Source organism: Triturus cristatus, chromosome 11 (genome assembly GCF_964204655.1).
Source record: "Triturus cristatus chromosome 11, aTriCri1.1, whole genome shotgun sequence".
NCBI classification, from domain to species: Eukaryota; Metazoa; Chordata; class Amphibia; order Caudata; family Salamandridae; genus Triturus; species Triturus cristatus.
This window is the reverse complement of record NC_140594.1, coordinates 868,079,028-868,102,452: the sequence shown is the minus strand read 5'-3', so window position 1 is coordinate 868,102,452 and position 23,425 is coordinate 868,079,028. Positions and strand designations below refer to the sequence as shown.

The following is a 23,425-nucleotide window of genomic DNA, read 5'->3' as shown; positions in this document are numbered from 1 at the left end:
ACAGAGCCAATGTTGGAAGTGTGGCAGAAGCCCTTATCTGCCCCTGTGGTATCAAGGACAGTGGTGAGACGATATAAGGCTGCACTCTGAGAATTGGCCTTTCTTGCTATTCACCCTTTGATGTAGAGCTTGGTGGTTCAAGTTTCTTGTTCAAAAAAGCAGTCTGCTGGGTTGTTCCCCACCATTCCAGGGGATAGAGACTAAAACAAACTAGATCAATCTGCCAAGAAGGTTTTCTCCTCTGCAAGCATGGCCTTGAAGTCTACAAATGCCATGTGCCTGTTGAGGAGGTATATCCATGTCTTAATGGATTCTGCTAAAGAGGTGGCCCCTAAGTGAGGATGACCGTGGTCACTTCTTAGAGGTGTTGGCAGATACGCAAGCCGCAGCCCGTCGGGTGATCCAGTCTGGGCTTGATACGGCGGACTCCGTTGTCAGGGTGATGGGCTCCTCTGTGGCTACCTGGAGGCATGCCTCTCTCAGGTCTTCGGGTTTCTCTCCGATGTGCAGGCCACTCGACTTGATGTGCCTTTCAATGAGTCCAGGCTTTTTGGAACAAAAGCAAATTTGGCTCCAACGTTTCGAGGACAGTAGGGCTACTGTGAGATCCTTGGGCTTGCAGTCCTAGTCTAGGGGTTATGGATTCAGGAGGTTTTGAGGTTTCAGAAAGGCGGCTTCTTTACGAAGCAGTCGGCAGCAGCAGAACCCTTTGTACAAGACGTACCGAGTGAAGGGTAGAGGCAACCTGCGGGAAGCCTACCGGCATGTCTTCCTCCTCCTCTCATGTCCCCACCACCGGTACTACAGGCAAGCAGCTCTAGATCCCCCATCTTGGAGCATGGAGGTCCCGTAGGAGACCGGGTGTTCCATTTTTTTTTTAACAAAATTGTAAATCTGCTGCATCAGATCTTTGTGTTTTGAATCTAGTAGAAAATCGGTATGCCCTTCCTTTCCTAGAATTTATGCCTCCGCACCCTCCTTGCCAGGGCTGGTGTTCGGAGGACCATCTGCTGCTCCTGCAGCAGGAGGTTTTTGTCTTGTTACAGAAAGGTGGGATAGAGGTGGTTCCAGAGCAGGTGCGGTGTCAGGGTTTCTACTACCTGTATTTTCTAATCCCCAAGAAGGACGGTTGTTTGAGACCTCAGGATTTCAAACTTTTATCAGGCAGGTAAAGTTCAAGATTTTGACTCTAGCTCAGGTCCTTCGGCATCTGCAACAGAAAGACTGGACGGTGTTGATCGATTTTTGCAGGATGCGTGTTTTCATCTTTTCATCCTGAAGTCTCATTGGTAGTATCTCCATTTTATGGTGGGGTCTCAACTCTACCAGTTTGCAGTCCTGCTGTTCGGGCTTAAGTCTGAGAAGTTGGCCTGATGTATGATGTCACTAGTTCTAGTGTACACCTTATATCAGTCCAAATACCCTTATGGTGATTGGTTGTAAAGTCAACCTTATAGACCAGCTATCTTAGTGGTAGCATGGACAAGAGCAGTCTTAGGCTAAACTCTGAATGGCATGTGAAGCCAGCTGTGATACCATATATAATCCCTTGAATACCAAATGAAAGGACACCACAACAGATATATATATAAAATAAAGTGTATTTATTCTAGTCAAACCCTCAGCACTCTTTATGAGATTAGAGGTAAGTACAACACAGTCTTATTTAAGCATACATAAAGTCACACAGGTAAGTAATACAGTTAGGCCCTAGGGGCCACGCAAACCATATACTAAAGAAGTGGTATAAGGACCACTGTCACGGAAATAGGATAGGCCTAGGCCTAGGAAATCGCTGGGGCTACACTACACTAGCAACAGTTAGGAAGTGGGAGGCCCACGGGATTCAGGTGCAGAGTGGAAACACTCACGCGTAATGCGTAAAAGTCGATAGAATTACTAGCAGTTAGAAATTAACAGTTTAAGGACACTTCTGAAGCAGCTAGAGAGTCGAGACTCGGAAACTAGACCCTAGGATAGTCACTACCCTTGTGAGCACCGAAGTACCCAAGTTACCTAGCCCACGGGCTGCGGGTGCATAGGTGTGAACTTGCGTCGGGTTTCGTCGTGGACTTCTATGGATGCCTGAAGGAAAGTTGCTGACAGGCAGTCAGTGAAGAGTGTCCGGTGGATCCCAAGGCTGGGATCAAGAAGAGAGGAGACCTGCAAGCAGAAGGGACACAGTCAAGGTCACTAGCCAGTGACCACGTGGAACCAGGAAGGAACCAGGCGATGTTGTGAAGATTGCAGGTGAAAGGTGAAGCTTGTCGCTGCAGCCACGGGTACCAGGAGACGTCGAGGACGACCAGGACCAGGAGGCGAGCTGTCCCACGAAGGCTCTTGCTGTCGGCGGCGTCGAAGTTGGACTAGGACTCCCCAAGCCTTGGCAAGCGGAACCCACGAAGAACAGAGGACTTGCTTCTGGTGCAGACCAGGAAGGTCTGGGGTGATTCTCTTTTGCAAGGAAGCGGGAGCCAGTCTGGAGGAGCCAAACCAGCAGTGAAGATTTCAGGGTGCGTCGTCACAAAGGCCACTAGCCAACAGGCAAGCAACCGGTCAGGCGCGGCAAGCAGGAAAATGCAGAAGGGCCCCACGCAGGACGCATGGAGTGTGGGGGCTGATTTTCGGTGCAGATGGTGCTTGGGGTTGGGGCTTCTCAATCCCCGGTGCACAACTTCGAGGGTGCCTCAGAAGCTGCGCTGGAAGATACTCGCCACTTTTCCCAGGTAGCCGGTCCCACGTCTCTCGTCGCCTCCACGGTTCTCAGCTCGGCTGTGGATCAGGGTCGGAGAAGTCTGGAAGTCAAGGCTCTGGTCGGGCTCTGCAGTCGATCCCTCGTAGAACTTCAGCAAAGCAAAGGGTAGTCTCTTGATGGTGCCTGTTTGCACAGGGTAGCCTCTCCTTGGCCACAAGGGAGATTCTTCAGTCTTCTTCTTTCGTCGAATGTCGAAGGTCCAGAGTTTCTGTTCAAGTTGCAGGTTCAGGATAATTTAATCTCCTGGGGCTCAGCTACCACTCTTATACTAATCTGGGGGGCTGGGTTACCTGCTAGGTCACACCATCTGGGTGGGCCTTTAAAGGGGGGTGGTTACACCCCCTTCCCTTTGTCCAGTTTCGCACTGGGGCTGGAGTGCCCCAGCACCGGTTTGAACTGGACTATGCATGGGACACCTTGTGTGCCCCAGGCATGTCTTATTCCTTTCAGCCCTCCCTGCCCCAATACACTAAAGTCTGTCTGGGGAGGTGCTAGCACCTCCCCAAGCAGGAAACCTATTGTCCAAGCCTCCCTTGCCGGGGATCACTCCCAGCAGCAGGAGGTCAGACTCGTGTCTGTGGCAGCAGCATCCATTTTGTGATGCTGAGGCTTTGGTTAGAGTTAAACAGCAAAGTAGGATTTTAACATGTCTCTCCCTCTAGAAGGGGGAATAATAGCCTCATCGCCAGAAATGGTATGGGGGTATTATTCCAAAGTGTTAGACACCTTACACGACATGTTTTGATAAAGCCAAACCATAGTTACCATAACCGTTTAAGATTATAAGGCACTTTAAGAGTATATGGTAGGCTATATCATAGAACAGCTATAAAGACATGGTTCCAAAAGCTGCAGACAGGCTCAGCTCATGCACCATCTCACATGTTACCAAGCACTCTGCCTCCAGGATTGTTAAGGCCTGCCATAGGAGTGGCTGATAGGTACACATGTGTCTATTTTAAGGGTAGATATAGGTATACTATATCTAAGCAAGGGGTGATTACACGACCTTGCCCCAGCTGAGTGATCAGCCAGTTGTGTCTGATTGGAAGGCCAGACCAGGGGTGGCATAATACATGCTGCAGCCCCTGGGAGGCCTAGGGTACACCTATGCCCTGGGTACCTAGGGTACACTGTACAGGGTCCAATAAGGTGATCCTTACCAATTGGGAATGTACCTAGGGTACATGGAGTCCATTTTAAAGAGAGAGCAGACAGCCTGAGACCTTGAATGGCAGGATCTCAGGCCAACTAAGTCGAAAAACCAGCTAGACACTAGGCAAAAAGTTGGGGGTAACCATAGTCTGATATCCACCTTCCTACAACGTCCACACCAAGGATCTTTTTTTTTTTTTTTTTTTTTTTTTCTTTTAAAGTTTTTATTGAACAATAATTCGATTACAAGCACGGGCCTACAACCACCAGGGCCGGCCGCTAAGTACAGAATAAAATATACATTTATCAAAGCTGCAGTCGGTTCCCGGGGCTCGGCCCCGTAGTGACTCCGGATAGTTCTAAAGGAACAGGAGACTTAAGTCCAACAAACACAAAAACCTAAAAGAAAAACAAAAGGCGAGGCATCAAGACAAACAGTGCAGGTCAGGCTTCCTCCGGGGAACTCCAGTTCAGACCATTAAGCAGCACGCGAAAGGAAGGAGTACCGGGAGGCTGGGGACGGGGGGGGGGGGGGGCCAAGGGAAACGAACGTCCATATGTAGTCATTCCAAAAGGTGCCCGGAACCGTCAAGGGTCAGGGGGACATGGCGATATCGGTGTCCACCAGGGGGGGCGTACAGATACCCCCGCGATATGCATTCCATTGCCCCCAGATTCTGCCCCATGCCCCCGGCTTACCACGGGCAACATACACAGTCTTCTCCCTGAACATACACCAGTCCATATTCTCCTTCCATACTGACACGGTGGGCGGCCGCTGGGCACCCCAAAGCTGCGCTATATCTCTCTTGGCAATCATGTTCCCCAGGGCCGCCCACCGAGTCTGAGCTGCGCTATAATCATTGGGCTCCCACACATTCAGGACACAGCGACGCACCTCCGGCAGCAGCACAACCCCAGTGACCTGTCCCATAACCGTATGTACCCGGCGCCAGTAGTCCGCCACCTCGCGGCACTCCCACAGGATATGGAGAAAGGTGGCGCTGAGCCCACAACCCCGCTTACAGAGCCCATCCTCGGAATATCCCATCGAGACTAAGCGAGGACCCGTCACATACACCCGGTGAAGAATCTTAAGCTGTACCAACCGGAGACGGGCCGGAATGGCGACCTCCTTGGGGGACGACAGTGCAGACTGCCAGTCCTCGTCGTCCAATTCCACCCCATCCCCCGTCCAAGCCTCCCGAAGGCGCACCAAGAGGTCAGCCCGATGATTAATCAGTTTCTTATAAATTAAAGAAATAGTACTGTCAGGGACATGTCCGTCAAGTATGCGGTCCTCGAGGGGCGAAGAAACCGGGATCTTGGTCCCCTCTCCAAAGACTGAAAGCAGGGCGTGTCGAACTTGGGCATAGCGGAAGAACTCCCTGTCCGTAAGCTCATATTCGGCCTGAAGAGCCGCGAAAGTCTTAACCGCGCCCTTATGCCACAGGTCTCCCACTTTGCTGATACCAATCGTATCCCACTGGTCAAACCCCTTCGTAGTCCAGAGGCTCCCCAGGCGATCGGAGGCAAACAAAGGAGTAGCACATGTCAGTCGCTCACTCCAGCCCGTGGCCGCAGTGGCAGCCCTCCAGGTCCGCACCGCAATCTTAGTAGGACCCGTAAGGGTCCGGCCAGCCGAGCGGGAGTAAAGCGCCCTGTTATAGTCCCCGCCGGGAAGCAGGAACTTGTCCATCTCATACGCCGGATTCAGGCCAGGCGCATACGTGGCATGATTGATGGCCGAAAGCTGCGCTGCCCAATAATACCTGCGAATGTCGGGAAGCGCGATGCCCCCGTCGTACCAGGGGAGAGTAAGCTTAGCAAGAGCAATACGCGCCCGCCCGTCCCACACCAATCTCCTCTGCAGGCTCTCCACCTCCCGAAAGTAGGCCACTGGGATGACGTCGAAGGAATTCTGGAGTGCATAGAGGAACCTGGGAAGGGACATCATTTTGAACAGCGCGGCCCGACCCAGCGGGGACAGGGGCAGCCTGCACCACCGGGCCGTGTCCTCTCGCAATCGCCGAAGCGGACGCAGGAGATTCTGCTCATAGCGAGCCACCGGGTCCAGCGAAACGTATATCCCCAGGTACTTAAAGCCGCTCAGAGATACCTGGATCGGAAGCCGAGGCGGCAGGAGAGGAGGACCACCGGAGATCGGATAGACGCAGGATTTAGACCAATTGATCGTGAGGCCCGAATTATTCCCAAAGGAAGTCAAAACGTCAAAGAGGACGTTGAGCGACTGCCGCGGTGAGGTGAGATATAGGAGAATATCGTCCGCATACAGCGAAACCCGATCCTCAAAGCCCGGGGCCCACCGGATCCCTCTAAGCGAGGGCTCCCAGCGGAGCCAAGCCGCGAGTGGCTCCAGGGCGAGAGCAAAGAGCAAAGGGGACAAAGGGCATCCCTGCCTCGTGCCCCTGCCGAGGGCAAAGGGCCGAGAGACCCGCCCATTCACCACCACCTGAGCCATGGGTCCCGTGTAAAGAAGCTTCACCCAGCCAATAAATCCTTCCCCAAAGCCAAACTTAGCCAAGACAGCCCAGAGGAATGGCCACTCGATGGTGTCAAAAGCCATCGTGGCATCCAAAGAAACCAGCACGGCTGGTTCGGAGAGGAGCTCCGCCCTGGCAAGGGCGCCGTGAAGACGCCGCAAGTTAAGAGCGGTGTTACGATGCGGGATGAATCCGCATTGGTCCGGATGAATAAGATTGCACACGACGCTCAACAGACGATTGGCAAGGACTTTCGCCAGGACCTTAGGCTCCGCATTTAGCAGTGAAATAGGCCGGTAAGAAGTACAGCGGTCTCGCGGCTTGTCCTCCTTGGGGATAACGACTATCGTGGCCAAACGCTGGTCGGCCGGGAGGGAACCCGCCGCCAGAGACTCACGGAACATGCGACTGAGGAAGGGCGCAAGCTTGTCAGGGCGCAATTTATATAGCTCAATGGGCAGACCGTTGGGACCCATAGCCTTGCCCGAGCGAAGGGAGCGGATCGCGGTCGCTATTTCATCCGCCGACAAGGGGGCGTCCAGCCGCTCACGGTCTTACACGGACAGGCCGGGCAAGGCGATATCCCTCAAAAGAAGGCGAGAGTCGTCCTCATCCCTGTCAGTCACTGGGGAGTACACAGCCCGGAGGTGGTCGGCAAAACATTCCACAATCTCGTCAGGCTCCGTCACACACACACCATCCGCAGCACGCAACTCCGGGACCACACGATTCACTCTCTCCTTCCTGTCCAGCCACGCGATCAACTTTCCCGCCTTGTCCCCGGCATCGTACAGTCGACCCTGCTGCTCCCTATACATAGTTTTGGCCGCGTCAGTGACCAGGGACCTATACTCAAACTGTTTCAGGCTGAGGGCATGGAGCCCTTCCGGAGTGACATTCGCCTCCAAGGCCGACTCCAGCCCCACTATGTCAGTCTCCAGCCTCACCACTGCCTCACTCTTGACCCTCTTAGCCACCACTATCTGGGAAAGGGCGTGTCCGCGGATCACGGTTTTAAAGGCTTCCCACAGGGACATTGCAGACGACACCGACCCCTCGTTATCCAGGAAGTATTGGTCCATAGCCTTGACCAGGCTGTCACGAGTCGTAGGGTCTCGCAGGTACCATGGGTTAATGGGAGCGATCCGCCCTGCAGACCGCGGCCCGGTGTCGAAAAGAAGCCACAGCGGAGAATGGTCGGAGATACCCCGCGCCAGGTGCCTGACCTCACGAATCCGACCAGTCTGCGCCGCGGGCATAAGGAAGTAGTCTAACCTAGAGAGACTCCCATGCGCCCCCGAGTGAAAGGTGAATTGACATTGGGTCGGATGCATTAATCTCCAACTATCCACCAGGCCGAAGGTATCCAGCATCCCACCCAGCCATGCCTGGGCAGCGGGGAGGGTCCTTGGTGGGTGACGATCCAGTTCACCCGAAACCACAGAATTAAAGTCCCCGCCCATGAGCAGGAGGCTGTCCGGAAGGTCAAGCAGCATTCGACCCAAGTCAGTGAAGGTGGAGTTCTGGAGGCCCGGGGGGACGTAAACTGAAACAAGGGCAAGGGGCTGCCCCTCCCACCTCCCAATCAAGCACACATAGCGCCCTCTGTCATCCGAGACTATCTTAGTGATCTCCACCGGAAGTGAGGTTCGCAGGAGAATGCCCACCCCCCTGGAACCAGTTGTAAAGCCAGAATGAGCCACGAGGCGGTATCCCCCCCTGTTCATTGCATGACAAACATTACCAACCAGATGCGTCTCCTGGAGAAACACCACATCAGGAGCCAAACGACGCAAATATTGCAGTACTACACCCCGCTTGATACGGTCCCCCAACCCATTGACGCTCCATGACATAAGCCTCAACCCGTCCCCCCCCATCCCCCCCAATAGATCAAGGGTCCCCCAGCCTGCAGCACAGTTCCCAAATGTGGACAAAAATCAGTACCTCGCCCTGTAAACAAAAAACACACAGCAAAACAACCCCACCTCCCCCCCAACCCCACCCCAGGACCAACTCCCCCCACCCTGCACCCCTGCGGGCCAAAAAACCCCCCCAACTTGCAGTGTGCCTGTCGCCCCTCTAACCCCATTCTACGAAAAGACCCCAGAGGAGGTAAGGGACCCGTCCCCGCCCGCCCCCCTCACTGGTCCTGGTTAAACACAATATGCAAGTGAAATAAGACCCGACTGTACAGTGCAAAACGGCAAAATCAAGGACCAAAAGTCATTCTAAAGGGGACCCGTCACCCGCGGTGCCCGCAGAGGGTCCGGGACGGCCACCTCCGTCCGGCAGAGAGTCCAGCCAGTCACTTGCAGCCACGGGAGAGTCAAAAAAGGCTGTCCGATCCCCATGTTCCACTCGGAGCTTTGCAGGGTAGAGCATCGAATACTTTAGGCCCAGCTCGCGGAGACGACGCTTCACCCCTTGGAATCCCATCCGTTGTTTCTGGACCAGTTGCGTGAAGTCCGGATAAAAATTGATGGTCGAGTTCTCATGACGAACCGGGCCGTGGGTCCGTGAGGCCTGCAGAATAGCGTCGCGGTCCCTGTAGTAGAACAGTTTGGCCACGATAGGCCTCGGGGGGGCCCCCGGCCGTGGCCGACCGCCCGGAACTCGATGGGCCCGCTCCACGGCAAAGAACTTACTTAGGCCAGCCGGGGACAACTGTTTCAGGATAAGTTCCTCGACCACGAGGTCAACCGGGCGGCCGTCAGAGGACTCCGGTACACCTATGACGCGGATGTTGTTGCGTCGGGCCCGTCCCTCGAAGTCCTCAAGCCGCCGGGCCATATGATCGTTGACCACCCTGATGTCTCCAAGCGCGGCCCGCAGATCCGACACCTCCGCACCGAGGGTGGAGGTCCGTGTGTCGAGAGCCTGGACCCTCTCGTTAGTTTTGGAGAGGTCGGCCCGGATCAGGGTGACATCAATCGCGACAGTGTCAATCTTACGGGCCAGGGCCTCATATTGCGTCGCGATGGTTTCCCTGATGCCCTCAATGGCGCCCATAATGTCCTGCAGGGATAGTTCCGTAGAGACGGTCGCGCCTCCCTCCGCAGTATCCGAGGGGGGGCCAGCAGCGCCAGAGGGCCCCCTGCCCTGGGTGTATCGGTCCATGTTATTGCTCTGGACTGCTCCCCCGCGGAGGGAAGCCTTGGTCTTGCGGCCCTCGGGACCCCCTTTGCCCCCCATGTGAACACGGTCACTCAAGGGGACACCCAATCAAGAGGTGTAAGGGCACCAGCAAGAAGACCACAAAATGTCGGTAGAGGGGGTCCGAGGCGATAGGCACTCTAGTAGCAGGTGAAAGAAAACCTCATTCAGAGGCCCAGGAAGCACCTCGCCACCCCGAGCGCACCCCCCCTGCCGGTCTCCTGAAGTTCAAAACCGAAACCGAAAGTGGTGGATCGGCAACTGGCACCGCGCTGAAGCCGCTGTTGTTCAATTGCAGCCCGGCCCCTCGGGTCACCTTCACCCCGGTCACCTCCGTCGGGTGGGTCCCAAAAGTTCCGACGGCGACAACTCAGGATTCCCAGGTCCGATTTGAGTTTTGAAAAGAGATATATGCTCAGCTGGTCTTTATCTCCCAGATTCCATAAGCCACGTCAGGATATTCTCAGGATAGATTCCGAGGAGCAGAGAGGGTCCGGGGAGCCCTGTGCTCACGCGACCATCTTGGATGCGCGCTAGGCTCCTCCCCCCCACACCAAGGATCTTAACGAAGTTGATGGCGGTGGTATCCGCTCATCTCAGAAGGTTGGGGATTCCGGTTTTCCCCTACCTGGACGACTGGTAGCTAAAGGCAAAGCCGCCAGAGTTTGTGCTGCATCATCTGCAGGTAACAACACGGCTGTTGTTCGACTTGGCTTTATCGATAAATGAAGCCAAATCTCACCTGGTACCCTCTCACTGCAACCTGTTCATAGGGGCAGTTCTGAACAATACTGTGTCGAGCTTTCCTGCCTCCGCAGAGGATTCTCGACATTCAGGAAATGATTCCTTTTTTTCACGATGGAGTGGTTGTTCCAGTCCTGAAGGTCATATTTCTACTCGCTCAGTTAGATTCCTGCATACTGTTGGTCAACCATGCATGCTAGCGCATGAGGGCACTCCACTGGTTCCTCCGCAGCCAGTGGTATCAGCACAATGGAGATCTCGGGAAGAAGGTCAATCTCCAGAGAGACTGCAGTGGGGTTGTCTTGGTGGAGTATTTTGGACAACCTGTCTCAATGGAAGCCTTTTTTCAGCCTCCCCCTCCGGTGGCCACTGTGATCACTGATGCCTCCAATCTAGGGTGAGGGGCACATCTGAGGGATCTGGAGGTCAAGGAACTTTGTTATCCACTGGAAAGGTTGTTTTTACATCAACACTCTGGAATTGCGGGCAATAAGTTTGGCTCTCAAGGCCTTCCTTCCCTCCCTTTGTGATCAGTCAGTTAAAGTCCTGACGGATAACACTACTGCAATGTGGTAGATCAACAATCAGGGAGGGGTAGGGTTGTATTGTCTCTACAGAGGTTCTACAGCTCTGGTCCTGGGTTCAGGACCATCAGACTTGTGTAGCTGCATATCACCTGGCCGGGGTGCTGAATGTGTGTGCAAACAGTCTGTCGGCCGTACATGGCCAACCACGAATGGAGGCTTCACCCGGAGGGGATTCTCTGCATCTTCAGTTTGTGGGGGGGGTCTCCTCGGGTGAATCTGTTTGCCACTCGAGAGAGCGCGCACTGCCAGTCGTTGTGCAGTCTCCGGTTTTGAATGCAGGAAGCATTGGGGGACGCGTTTCAACTGGATTGGAGCTTCCAGCTTCTTTTTCATTACCTCCCATACCCTTGATTCCTCGGATTCTGAGGAAGATTCGCCAAGACCGGGCCCAAGTCATATTGATCACCTCGGATTGGCCAAGAAGGGTGTGGTGCACAACCCTTCACCTCTTTGCACCCTCTGCTCCGTCTTCCTCTGAGGGCAGACCTCTCGCATGGGCAGGTTCTACACCCCCACCTCCATAGCCTGCCCCTTCATGCCTGGAGGTTGAATGGGGTAACCGGAGTTCTTTCTCTCTCCCACCGGAAGTGATGGATGTCATTTTGTCGTTTAGGAGGCACTCTACCAAATCTGTCTATTCCTCTAGATGGGTCAGGTTTGTGAAGTGGTGTGGATAGAGATCCATTGATCCTTTTGAAGGCCCATTTATCAGATGTTGGTGTTTTACTTTCCTTGGCCTAAGAAGGTTGTGCTGTGGCGACGGTAAAGGGCTACTTGTCGGCCTTCCTTTGTTTGCCATACCAGCCGTCTTTATTTAAGTCCCCCATTGTCATGAGGTTCATTAAGGGCCTCACCAATAGGTTTCCTCCCACTCCCTTCATAATGCCTCAGTGGATTTGAATTTAGTTCTTAGATTTCTGATGAGGTCTCCTTTTGACCCTCTTCATAGTTGCCCTTTGAGACTGCTTTCTTTTAAGACTTTTTCTGGTGGCTGTCACCTCAGCCAGGAGGGTGAGTGAGCTGCAGGCTCATAGTTCTAAGCCTCCTTTTACTGTTCTCCATGTAGACAAGGTGGTTCTTAGGACCAGGGCTGCTTTCCTGCCTAAGGTGGTTTCTCCATTCCACCTCCTATCCTGTCCCTCACCCTTCCAAGAAGGAAAGTAGACTTCAGCGCCTGGACCCTCAGGGGGCGGTCAGCTTCTATCTGGACAGAACCAGGGACTCTAGAATGGCCGACCAGCTCTCCGTTGGCTATGTGGGGAAGATGTAGGGCAAAGCCATCCACAAGAGAACGCTGTCTAGGTGGATCTTCTTGTGTATCAAGATATGCTACGCCCTGGCCAGGAAGGAGCTGCATGAGGGTATTGGAGCTCATTCTACTAGAGCAAAGACTTCCAAATCTGCTTTGGCTAGAAGTGACCCTGTGGTGAACATTTGTAAGGCTGCAACATGGGCCTCCCTCCACACGTTCGTGAAGCATTATTGCTTGGATTCTGAGGTGAGGAGGGATGCCTGTTGTGCACGGTCTGTGCTGCAGGACTTTTTGTTATGAGTAGGTGGATACCCTCCTCTATGAGCTGGACTGCTGTGGGATTCAATTCAGAAGGTGAGGAATCCACAGGCAGATGTATCCATCAGAACAAGTTAGTTACCTTCTGTAACATTTTTTCTGGTGGATACGGTATCTGCCTGTGGATTCCTCACTGACCCACCCTCCTCCCCGTTGTCCACCTTCGTTTACCGAAAAGGTTTTCATTGTTTGACATGGTTGTTTTCCTATGTCATGTGCTTACCATACAATTGGTTGTTAGGAAAATGTAGGAAGCTGGCTCTGTATATACTATAACCAAGTGAGGTATAGAGTGCACAGTCAAGTAGAACCCCAGAGGTAGGCAGCGGTAAAGTTGGATAGCACCTCACTCTCTATTTGTGGTAGTGTGGTTGAGCAGCAAGGCAGTATCAGAGGACAGTGTAAAGCATTTGTTGTACACTCAGCAAATGAATTCACACACTCCGACTGAACTTCAGACCAATTGTTTTTGTATAAAAAAAATTCCTTTATGTATTTTATTTTCTAGAACCAAGCAAGCCTGGCACAGGTAAGTGATAAGTACTTTGTAGTAAAGATACAGTTATAATACAATTTGGATTAGTAATAGTATATGCACTTAACAGTATGGTTTCAGAGAAATTCAATACTTTGCAAGTACAGTACATAGACTTGAATAGGCTTTTGAGGAAAATTACAAGTAAGTTACTTTTGATATTACTTTTCTTATTCAGAGTAGTATACCTGGATACTAATCTGGGTCATTTCATCCATACAGGTAAGTAAAATCATTTTTGTTGTTGCAATTTTAAACGATTTCTTTAGGTTTTCAAACTCCACAATTAGAAACTTTTCCAAGAAAAACAGTAAATGTTATCCTATTGGTTTTAAGGTTAGTATTTGGTAGTGGGAGTTGAGGTTCTAGGGGTATACTCGGGGTTCCCCCAGGGTCAAGGATGCACTCTTGTTACACCCTCAGTGGCACTAGGGCAGCCTGGTGCAGTGCTGAGGCCCAATGTTATCCAATCGGGGATAGGAAGCCTCCGGTTGGTGGCAGCTGACGAGCAGGCCACTTGGGTTTAGGAGCAAAGCTCCTGGACTTTAGCTCTGGGCAAATGGGGAAACAAAGTAGCACCAAAGGTGCACCCTCAGCCGCACTAGGGTGGCCGGGTGCAGGGTGCTGTTTCGATTTCGGGCGCCCTGTTTTCAATGGGGAACATCCGGTTTGCAAAGGCACTGCAGGCTTGAGGGCAAAGGTCTTCTGGTTGCGACCACCACTCCGAAAGGTAAGTTGGGAAGTTAAGGGTTGGTTAGGCACAGTCTGGTTGGGCACACAAGCCCGTGGGCTGTCAGATGCAGGGGTACCTTTTGGGGTCGGATCTTCTTACAAGCTCCTGGTCGCAGTCGGGGAACCTTCTGGATTTAGGCTGCAGGTGTTTGCTGGAGGCAGGTCAGGGGTCGCCTGATCTTGAGTTAGGATCGCCGGGGTGACCCCCCCCGTGGTATTTGTCCGCTCGGGCTGTGGACGGCGGGTGCATAGTGGTGAGGATTCGCGGGTTCCTGCCAGGGCCAGAGGTTGCAGATGAACAAATCCAGTGTTCACGGGAGACAAAATCTTTGGGGTTTAAGGCAGGCAGGTCCTCCGGGTTTTTCGAGGTTGCTGGCTGCAGGACACACCAGGATTTCGCAGGAGCAGGTTCGAGGGGGAGAAAGGCTGCTAGGGCTGGGGCCAAGTCAGTGGGCGTCTTGCTCTTGTTAGCTGCTGCACGAATGTTTGATCCTTCTTGTAGTTTCTTCTGGTCTGAGAAAGCAAGGTTCAGGGGTCCCCCTAAATACTGGATTTAGGGGCGTTCCAGGTAGGGTAAGGGTAGGGACCAATTGGTCCCTTCCCTGGGGTGGGTACACCCCCTATTATGCCACCCTCCAGTGGGGGCATGAGCCTGAGCCTGTGTCCCTGATTGGCTGAGCCTCCCCCCCCCCCCCCCCCCCCCTCAAGATGGCGTGGACTGAGCTATGCTTCATCTCACCTCCCCTCACCTGAGGGGTGGAGTTGGCAGAGGTGGGCACACCGCTCTTCCTCACTTATTTTTCCTGCCGGTTCTCCCACCCAAGGTGGGGGTCAACCAGTGGGGGCCAGTTTCTGAGAGCAGCAAGTGGCCTCGGGAAGCTCACAAAGTTGCCAAGCCTTTGAAGCTTCACCTTTATGAACCCTGCCCATCCTGGGGGAGGGGGCTTGGCACTTCATCCCAGGATGTGCATTGTTTCAGGCCCCAGAAAGCAGCAGTTTCTCGACCCAGGGGACCAGAAACATGTCTGGTGGTAGGTTAGATTTCAGGGGGCATCTCCAAGATGCCCTTAGTGTGCATTTTTCATTAAATCCCACACTGCAATCAGTGTGGGTTTAAGGTGCTGAGAAGTTTGATACCAAACTTCTCAGTTTTCAGTGTAGCCTTTTTGGTGCTGTGGAGTTCGTAATGACAAACTCCCAGCACCATATACTCTTAATGGCAGCACTGCACTTAAAATGTCTAAGAATAGACTTGGACAATGTAGTGGTATGGGGCTCATGTACCTGTATCCTCACCACTGGTATAGTGCACCCAGCTAGAGGGGTGACTTATCTATGCAAGGGCAGTGGGTTGTACGCATGGCACACAGATGTGCCATGCCGACTCTTCACTTTCTTCTGCACCAAAATACGTAGCCTGCACAGGCAATGTGTGCGTGTAATGATACAGGACCTCTAAGGGTGGCACAATAAGTGCTGCAGCCCTAAGAGGCCTTCTCTGGTCACAGTGCCCTGGGTACCTGTGGCCTCATTTACTAGGGGCAGATCTGTGGTCAGAGATGCCAATTGGGTTTAAGCTTCAGTGCAGTTTTAGGGAAAGAACATAGGCCCTGGGTACCTGATTTGCAGGGGCCCTGGGCATACTCAAAGCACAATCAGCAATTCAGATTAAAGTGGGGGCAACCATGCAGAAAGAGTGCGCTTTCTCGCAGAAATGCTTTGTTTTTTCTTTCCTCTTTACCTATATACTGTGTGTATTTGTGTATATATAGTATACCGTGTAGACTCCAATTATGTTGTTGGTCCACCTGTTCGCCTTGAAGGCACGGGGAAAAAACAGGTGGAACTGACATCAGAATGCGACTAGGTCTTCTAATGGCTCGATCATACAGAGGCGCGTGCGGAGCCGTGCCATTGTGATTTCCTCGTCGATGTGTGAGAGCGAAGAAAAGATTTCTGTGGAATGCTGGTCCAACGGGTAATATAAAAAGTGAGGAATCCACAGGCAGATACTGTATCCACCAGAAAAAACGTTACAGAAGGTAAGTAGTTCTTCCAAACTACCACAAAGGAGATCATTTGGGTTTGTTAATGTACAGCCTGTAAGCCAGTAAGGGTGGTCTGGACTTTCTACATAGTGTACCTCATTTTGGTACACTACATAAAAAGCCTGCTTCCTACAGAGCATTGCCTGAAGTGTGCAACAGGTTTAGTAGTATGTAGCTGGTCAAATGTTGGTTTGGTGCAGCAACTAGCCACAGCCCCAGCATCTCCCCATCGAACCCTGTCTGGCAGACAGGAGGAGCTCACTAAAGTGCTTACCATAATTCAGTTGAAGCAAATTGGATTTATTTTTTTTACACGTTTTCCCTTATGTTGGTAATGAGCTTAAAAGTTTACCCTGGGTAGCTTGCAATCAGCCAGTACTGATTTAAACTAGTGTGGGCAATATAACTAAAATGTTAAGTTGTGATGGTCATTTTGTTTGGGAATTGAAAGGATTAAAAAAAATTCCTCTTTTCTCATAAATATATTGGTCTGTTTAAAAAGTGTATATATAGCATGAGTTGATTGTGTTCTTTTCTCTTTAGAAAACTCAACAAAATTAACAAATTCATCGAGGAGAATAGAGAGAAGTTTACTCAGCTAGATTTGCAAGATGTCAATGTGAGAGAGAAACTGAAGCATGCCAAAAGTAAAGTGAAAAAACTTGAAAAACAACTCCAAAAAGACAAAGAAAAGGTATTTCGTTGTTTACCATATTTTATTTCCATTGTTTTAGTTATATAAGAGGTGGAAAGTAACACAAGATATGTTGCAGTGGTACTAAATGAATGAAGTAGATAATGAAAAAATGTTGACTACAATCTCATGCTTGATTAGGTTTATTGACCTAGGATCGCTCCCAGGATTAGTGTTAAATGTTAGGCCTAAGTGTTATAGCCAGTGTATTGGTAACACAAATTCTCCAACCTCCCCAGTTCTCCAATTTTTGGAAGGCGGAATTAGTTACAGAAAACATTCTTTTTAGGATTTCGCTTGCTCAGCTGACTAAGCTATTCTGCAATCTCCCCCTAAATATTCAGTTTGTTTGAGATATAGCTTGGTTAAATGATAGAAGTTGCCACCTTCCCTATTATATATTAGGAGTTAGATTTTTTTTTTATATACGCAATTGGTAAATCCTGTTCATTGCACCTATTTAAATCCGACTTTACTGGAGTTGCTCAACATTTGTGCATTCTCTAAACCACTCTCCTGTCAGTTGTTCCTGCTTGTAACTATTTGTCTTTGGCTGTCATGACAGGATTAGCTTAGCAGTTCTGTCTGGGGTACTGGAAAAAGACAGTCATTTTGTCAGAGTATTAATATTTGTTTCAATGGCACTATCCACCCTCCATGCCCAATAATGTGGCCCAGCCTTTTCTCCCTATGCCAGTCAGCCTTCTAGAAATGCAGAAATTGTCAATTCTGTGTACAGAACTTTGCCCATGCTTCCTCAGTTTCCAGGAACTTGCTATTGGTGGGCTTTCTTTGTCTTATACTCCCTTCAATCGATTGAGTTACTGACCTAGCTAGGTTAGTTTTCTTAGATAGCAGATCTCTCAGTAGTCTTTTTGTTGTTAAAGGTGGCCCTTGCAGGCTTGTCTTTCTAACCTTGTTCTCAGCCTAGCTTATAAGATGGATCAAGTAGGGTGACCCCTTTAGTAGATGTTAATTCTTTACGTTTTCCCCGGTGCATCACCCAGATTTTTTATTTTTTTTATTTTTATTTTTTTTTAAACCCCTTTGGTCCCCAAGTCAAAACTTCATTCAATTCATAAAAGTTGCAAATAAAATATTTACAGCCTTTAAGAATACAGCAGTAGAATCAAAGAGAATACAATTACCAGTTGATTACAGCACAAATCCTGAATTACCATATCCGATAAGAATATGTAGGAAAGTATTCCTTTTTGACATGGTCACTCCACTTTTTGCCTGGTACATGTGATTTCGACTGGCAGTACACTGGGTTCCTACTAACCAGGTCCCAAGTGCCAGATCTTTCCCAAACTGTGCAATTGTTCCCCCCAATTGGCAATAACTTTAGCACCCTCTAAACGTCCTTAATAAATGGTACCCAGGGCCCGAGGTACTAAAGAAGGCCCCCAAAGGCCTGCTACACAAATCGTGCCACCTTAAGGGATCCCTTAAACTCAAGCAGGGCTGCTATCGCAGGCTGTTTTTTTTTGTCGTAATTCTATATTGAGAGATTAAAGGTATATACATCATAAAAGTATAATACATCATAGTTGACCCATACCATTCTAGTGATTTAACATGTATAGTATAATATAAAAAAGAAAACTTGCATATAAGAAAGGAAAGGGGAGGCCATAAGAGAAATGAAATAAGACTAAGTGTTAAGAGAAAAGGAGAATAGTGGACGATTTATGTTAGGAAATCTAACTCTGTCTAGATATAATCATGGGAGAAAGTTAGACAAACTACAGGCTGGGTGTTTTGATGCAGACAAAAGTGAAAGGACGACCTGACGCATCTCTGTGCCAGGTCCCCTAACACTGCATGTAGTACTTGTAAGGCAGACCTACCAGCCCAAACGCAGGGTGCTTAGTATTACATGTGAGGCAGTACCTGCATGAGCAGTTATGCCCCTGTGCTGGTCCATTCCATTGCTGCCAGTACAAGTGACCAGGAAAGTCATTTTAAAACATGTGCTGGACACTGGTGAAAACGAGATCCCCAGCTACATGATGGCTTCACTGAAAATAGGGATTTTTCGGTATCTAACCAACACTGATTCCACTGCTGTATTTACCAATACATGCACACAGAAGACACCTTAGATGTGCACCCTTAAAACCTCCGAGCCACTGGTGTGCATGCTGACTGGTTTTTGCCAGCCTGCCACCCAAGACACTACCCTGACCTTCTAGGGCGAGAGCCTTCTGCTCTCAGGAGACCCAGAACAAAAGCCTGTCCGGATAGTGTCACACCACCTCCCACAGGATGACCTGATTAGCCTTCGTAGTTCGGCAAGCTTCAAAGAGCTGCTGCCTTTTAAATGCACATCTGGCTCTCCTCACAGGAGAGGAAGCCAGCCCACATTATCCAGAGCCCCTTTGGCACCTGGACAGATGGAAAAAATTAGCTAGTCAGGTAGTTGTGCCACCTCTAGGTTAGTACCACCCTAATATGGGATAAACTGAGGTGGATACGACTTTTCAGAAGTAGCCATCTTGGTGATGACCTGCTTGGGAATTCTGGGACAGCGCTATGCCCACTTCCCACAGGAAATGGTCATATTGGGGGCGTAGCAAGCCCAAGGGTCAGTAGCCTATTGGTTACTGCCCTTCACTCCCCTAATCCCCCTAAATTTAGTACTAAGGGGAGTCCCTGGCTCCAGAGAAGCAGATCCTGATGACCTATGAAGGAGGACACTGAAGAGCTGCAAAAGACTGAAGAGATCAACTGACTTAGCCTCAGTCCTGCTGGCCTGTCTGCTCTTCCCAAGCAAAACTGCTTCAAAGATGTTTCGTCCTGCAGCTGTTGTGCCTCCAAACCTAGAAGGCCTGCCTGCCTTAAATATAGAACAAAACTCCTGTGGCACAGCCAAACTTTTCCCTGCATCCTGCAGGAACTTCAAAGAAAGGACTCTGAAGACTCCAGATCCGCCAAAACTTGATGCCTGAAGCAACCACTGCACTCATCGCTCCAAGCCAGAGTAAAAGTTGGCCAATGGTGCCATTGAGGTCCCCCAGCCCTCGCGAGCCAGAGTCCATCTTGCTTTCACCTTTTGTAGACCCTCCGTCACCTGCAGCCTTTGCACGCAGGATCCCCCTACTGCTCCCGCTCCCAATAGATAAAAAAAGAAGACTCTAAAGGTACCTCTACCAGTTTCCAATGGGCTGAAGAGAAGCAGACCAAAAGCTTCTGTACGTCCCTGAGCATTGTGGGATACTGAGAACCCCCCCCCCCAATCCCTGTTGGGTTAACCCAAATGATCCCCGCCCAGTCGAAGCCTGCAGTTTTATTCAGCATGACTGTTCTCCATAGAATAACAAACCTGTGAGTATTGGCAACCACTGTGATGTATGGCTGCTGCCCACTGAGGGTGAGGCATGCGTGTCACACTTGATTTACAGAGATGCCACCACTTTACTTGCTTGTATACTGTGGTTAGTCATTAATGTTTTTTTATGCCTTTTTCTTATGTCCAGCAACTTTTCAGGCTCAAATATTTTACAATTCCCATCTCCTAAAACTTTTCCATAACCTAAAATTACCATGGGATACTTTTTGCAGCATATAACTTTAAACAAATCTAGGATTTCCCTATTCAGAACACCCTCAGACTCTGTTCAAGTTGAATGTGATAGGAGTAAAAAAGCGTGTTTAATATGATCGACAATAAATGGTACTCCCAAGTCTTGATGAACGATGTAGGAAGGGCAGAATTTCAAGACCTCCAATTAAACTACAGCCAGGGAGCGGCAGTACAGTAAACCGGAATCTGCTGTTTTGGTTCCAGCAGACTGCTGGGGAGTAGATCCTCATCTCCAAGTGAGATTGCAGGTAATTTGCGAAAGACTGGTAGTCTACTTGGGGTGCTTGGTAAAGCCTCTCCTGCAGGGCGAGTCTGTTTCTTCATGATTGTCAAGACTGGTGCAGGCAAGGTTGGCGCCAAAAGTCCACAGCAAGTCTTCAGTTCTCGTTTTCGTAGGTCTTTTGTCCATTTTTTTGTGGAAACTGTGAATCTAAGTTCTCTTCGAGGGGATCCTCATCAATAGTCATAAGCATATGAATATTCCAGCCCATGCGCGGGGACCTTGGAAACAATATATACATGTTCGAGGCATGTGGGCTGCTGAATTCATATCTGTGCATAGATCGCCGCCTAGTGTTGGGTCCGGATGATTGCACATTGTTGTCCTGGAAGAGTCTTCGAAGTATCACGAGATAGGTGGCTCCTCCCCTGGACTACAGTGCGCATGGGCATCCTCTCCATCCTCAGATTGTTTTTTTCCGCCATTGGGTTCGGATGTGCTTATCTTAGCTCAAGTTCGGAAACTTTAGTTTAAGGCCTAAAGGCCTTTAGATCTCGTCGGTATTGTTCGCGCTCGGTATCGACAAGTTTATTTTGTGTTTTAGTACCTTCTTCACGCTTTTCGGATCCGCTTCGGTCCGAACATCGATCACCGCTCGACGATGGAATCGAGGACTCCTTTCAAGAGATGTCCTTTATGCCATGCAAAATATCCACACGTCGATGTCCATCCGGTGTGCAACAAATGTCTCTCACCGGATCATGATGAGTCGAAATGTATGGCCTGCGCCCGGTTCTGCTCGAAGAAGACTCTGCGGAATCGACGGGCAGCGAGATTGGAGGCACAGCAATTGGCGCCTGCCCCGGTCAACATCTTCAGCACCGAGGACGAAGAAGCCGAGAGCGTAGAAGACATAGACTCCAGCCACGCTTCCGAACATGACTCCCGATCGGAAGACGATGTGATCTTCGAGGACGAAGACGTCGTCGACGAGGTAGGAGACTACAATGAGGCACTCGGGCCGAGGAAGATAGCTCCAACGAAGAGCTAGGCCAACCCGTCGATACGGAGGCCAAGAGACAAAGTCGTCAAAAGGCTCAGGTCGAGGGATCGCCTGCGGGCCTTACCCAAGATCAGTCACACGGTTCTTCGGCCCCGCCTCAGGGCCCGGCCTCGAACATTTCACAGGAGCCATTAATATCGAAGACGACTGGATTTACTTCAGTGAAACCGAAACCGTCCGTCGCACAGGTTACATCGAAACCGAAAGTGAAACAGGTTGCGATCGGATCGAAGGCCTCGAAGCACTCCACTCCTTCGACGCCGGCACAGGTCATCGGCACCGAACACACCAAACAATATTTCGGTGCCGAGCTCACCGCGACGGGTCCCGGCGCCGAGCCAAAGAAGAAGGCCCTCGGTCCCCACAAGGCGCCTCGGCCTATGGCACCGAAGATTACGGCCCAACCCACCAAGGTCAAGGTGGTCGATCCGTCTGCGTCGACATCAAAGGGTGCGGCGCCTGCCAAATCATCGGCTCCGAGGAGCGTCGGTACCTACCTTCGGATCGACGACCCAAAGACTGGAGATAAGTCGGATACCGCTTCGACGCCTGCCTCCAAGGTGCCTATCGGTTCCAAAGCGCCATCTGTGTTCACCTTCCAACAGGTCTCAGCGTCGTTGCAACGCATCAGGGACCGGGCAACCCTCCAACCTACGTCGGGTCCCGAAACGCACAAGGCCGCAAAATCACACTCGGCGCCGGCGCACATCACATTTGGATTGCCGCTGCCCAAGGCACCGAAAATGTTCGAAATTCGGACACGTGTCCACCAAACAGTCACTATCCACTGGACAGATCGATATCGAGCCTTCACAGGCACACTTTATCGACGCCGACACTGGTAGGCTGATGCTCCGCAAGCGGAAAATCACACCAGAGAAGGGTTTGGACTCATACAAGATTCCTTTGAAACAAAAACTGCCGGCAGGTTCCGCACCAGTGCTTCATGAAACCTTTCAACCCTTCCTTCAGGACCCACCGTCTTTTTCTCCTACGCATTCAGAGGCAGACGCCGGAGAGGACTATATAGGGGATGATACCACCTACCCGGTGGATATCGATCCTGCTGATCACATGCAAGACCCAGATCAGGCATGGGATGACCCCACCGACCAGGGTAACACACCAGAAACTCCTGACACGCAGCGTTATAATATAAAGACATTTCCCACAGAGGACACTGCTGCCTTTAATGCCCTCCTGTGAGAAAGTGCCATCTTTCTTGCATGGTATGCCCCCACTTTTTGCTAAATTGCTGAATGTACTTCGATTGAGTGTACCCTGGGTTCCTGCCAATCAGGTGCCCAGGGCCTATGTTCCTTCCTTAAACCACACAAACTCCAAATTGGCAAACCCTAGCCACATGTCAGCCCCTAGTAAATGGTACCCTAGGTACCCAGGGCCTTGTGGCCAGGGAAGGCCTCTAAGGGCTGCAGCACTCATTGTGCCACCCTCAGAGGCCCTGTACCCTTACACACACACTGCCCTTGCAGGCTGAGTGTCTGGGTGCAGGACAAAACAAAGTCGACATGGCACACATCACTGTGTACCATGCCCATCACCTACACTGCCAAGGCATATGTCAGCCACCCCTCTAGCTGGGTGCATTACGCCTATGGTGTGGGCACAGGAGCCCTGTGCCCCTACAGTACCCGGGTCCATTCCTGGGCACTGTAAGTGCAGTGCTGTCATTTAAGAGTACATGGTGCTGAGAGCTTGTCAAACACGAGCTCCACAGCACCATATTGGCAACACTGAAGCCTGGGAAGTTTGGTATCAAACTTCTCAGCACATTGAACCCACACTGATGCCAGTGTAGGATTTAATGTACTAAGCACCCCAGAGGGCATCTTAGAGATGCCCCCTTACAGCTAACTTACAATCCACGTCTGCTCTGAGGCTGCCAAGCTGCCACACAGCAGACACGTTGCTGGACCCCTGGGTGGGAGAGCCCCTGCTCTCCCGGGCCTGCAACAATGCACATCCTGGGTGAGGTGAGAAATCTCCTCCCCCAGGATGAGCAAAGGGAAGCTTCAAAGGCAGGCCGCCATTTGGAGTTTCCCCAGGCCACTG

General features: G+C 50.9%; 1 protein-coding gene across 3 annotated transcripts in view; it reads left to right on the top strand.

Moving 5' to 3' along the window:
- Positions 1 to 23,425, top strand: part of SMC4 (structural maintenance of chromosomes 4) — a 910,253-nt gene that overhangs the window by 220,718 nt on the left and 666,110 nt on the right. For all 3 annotated transcript variants that reach the window (XM_085634717.1, XM_085634719.1, XM_085634718.1), the window contains exon 9: positions 16,330 to 16,480. In XM_085634717.1, the coding sequence (XP_085490843.1) occupies positions 16,330 to 16,480 (151 nt within the window). The remainder of the gene's footprint in view (positions 1 to 16,329; positions 16,481 to 23,425) is intronic.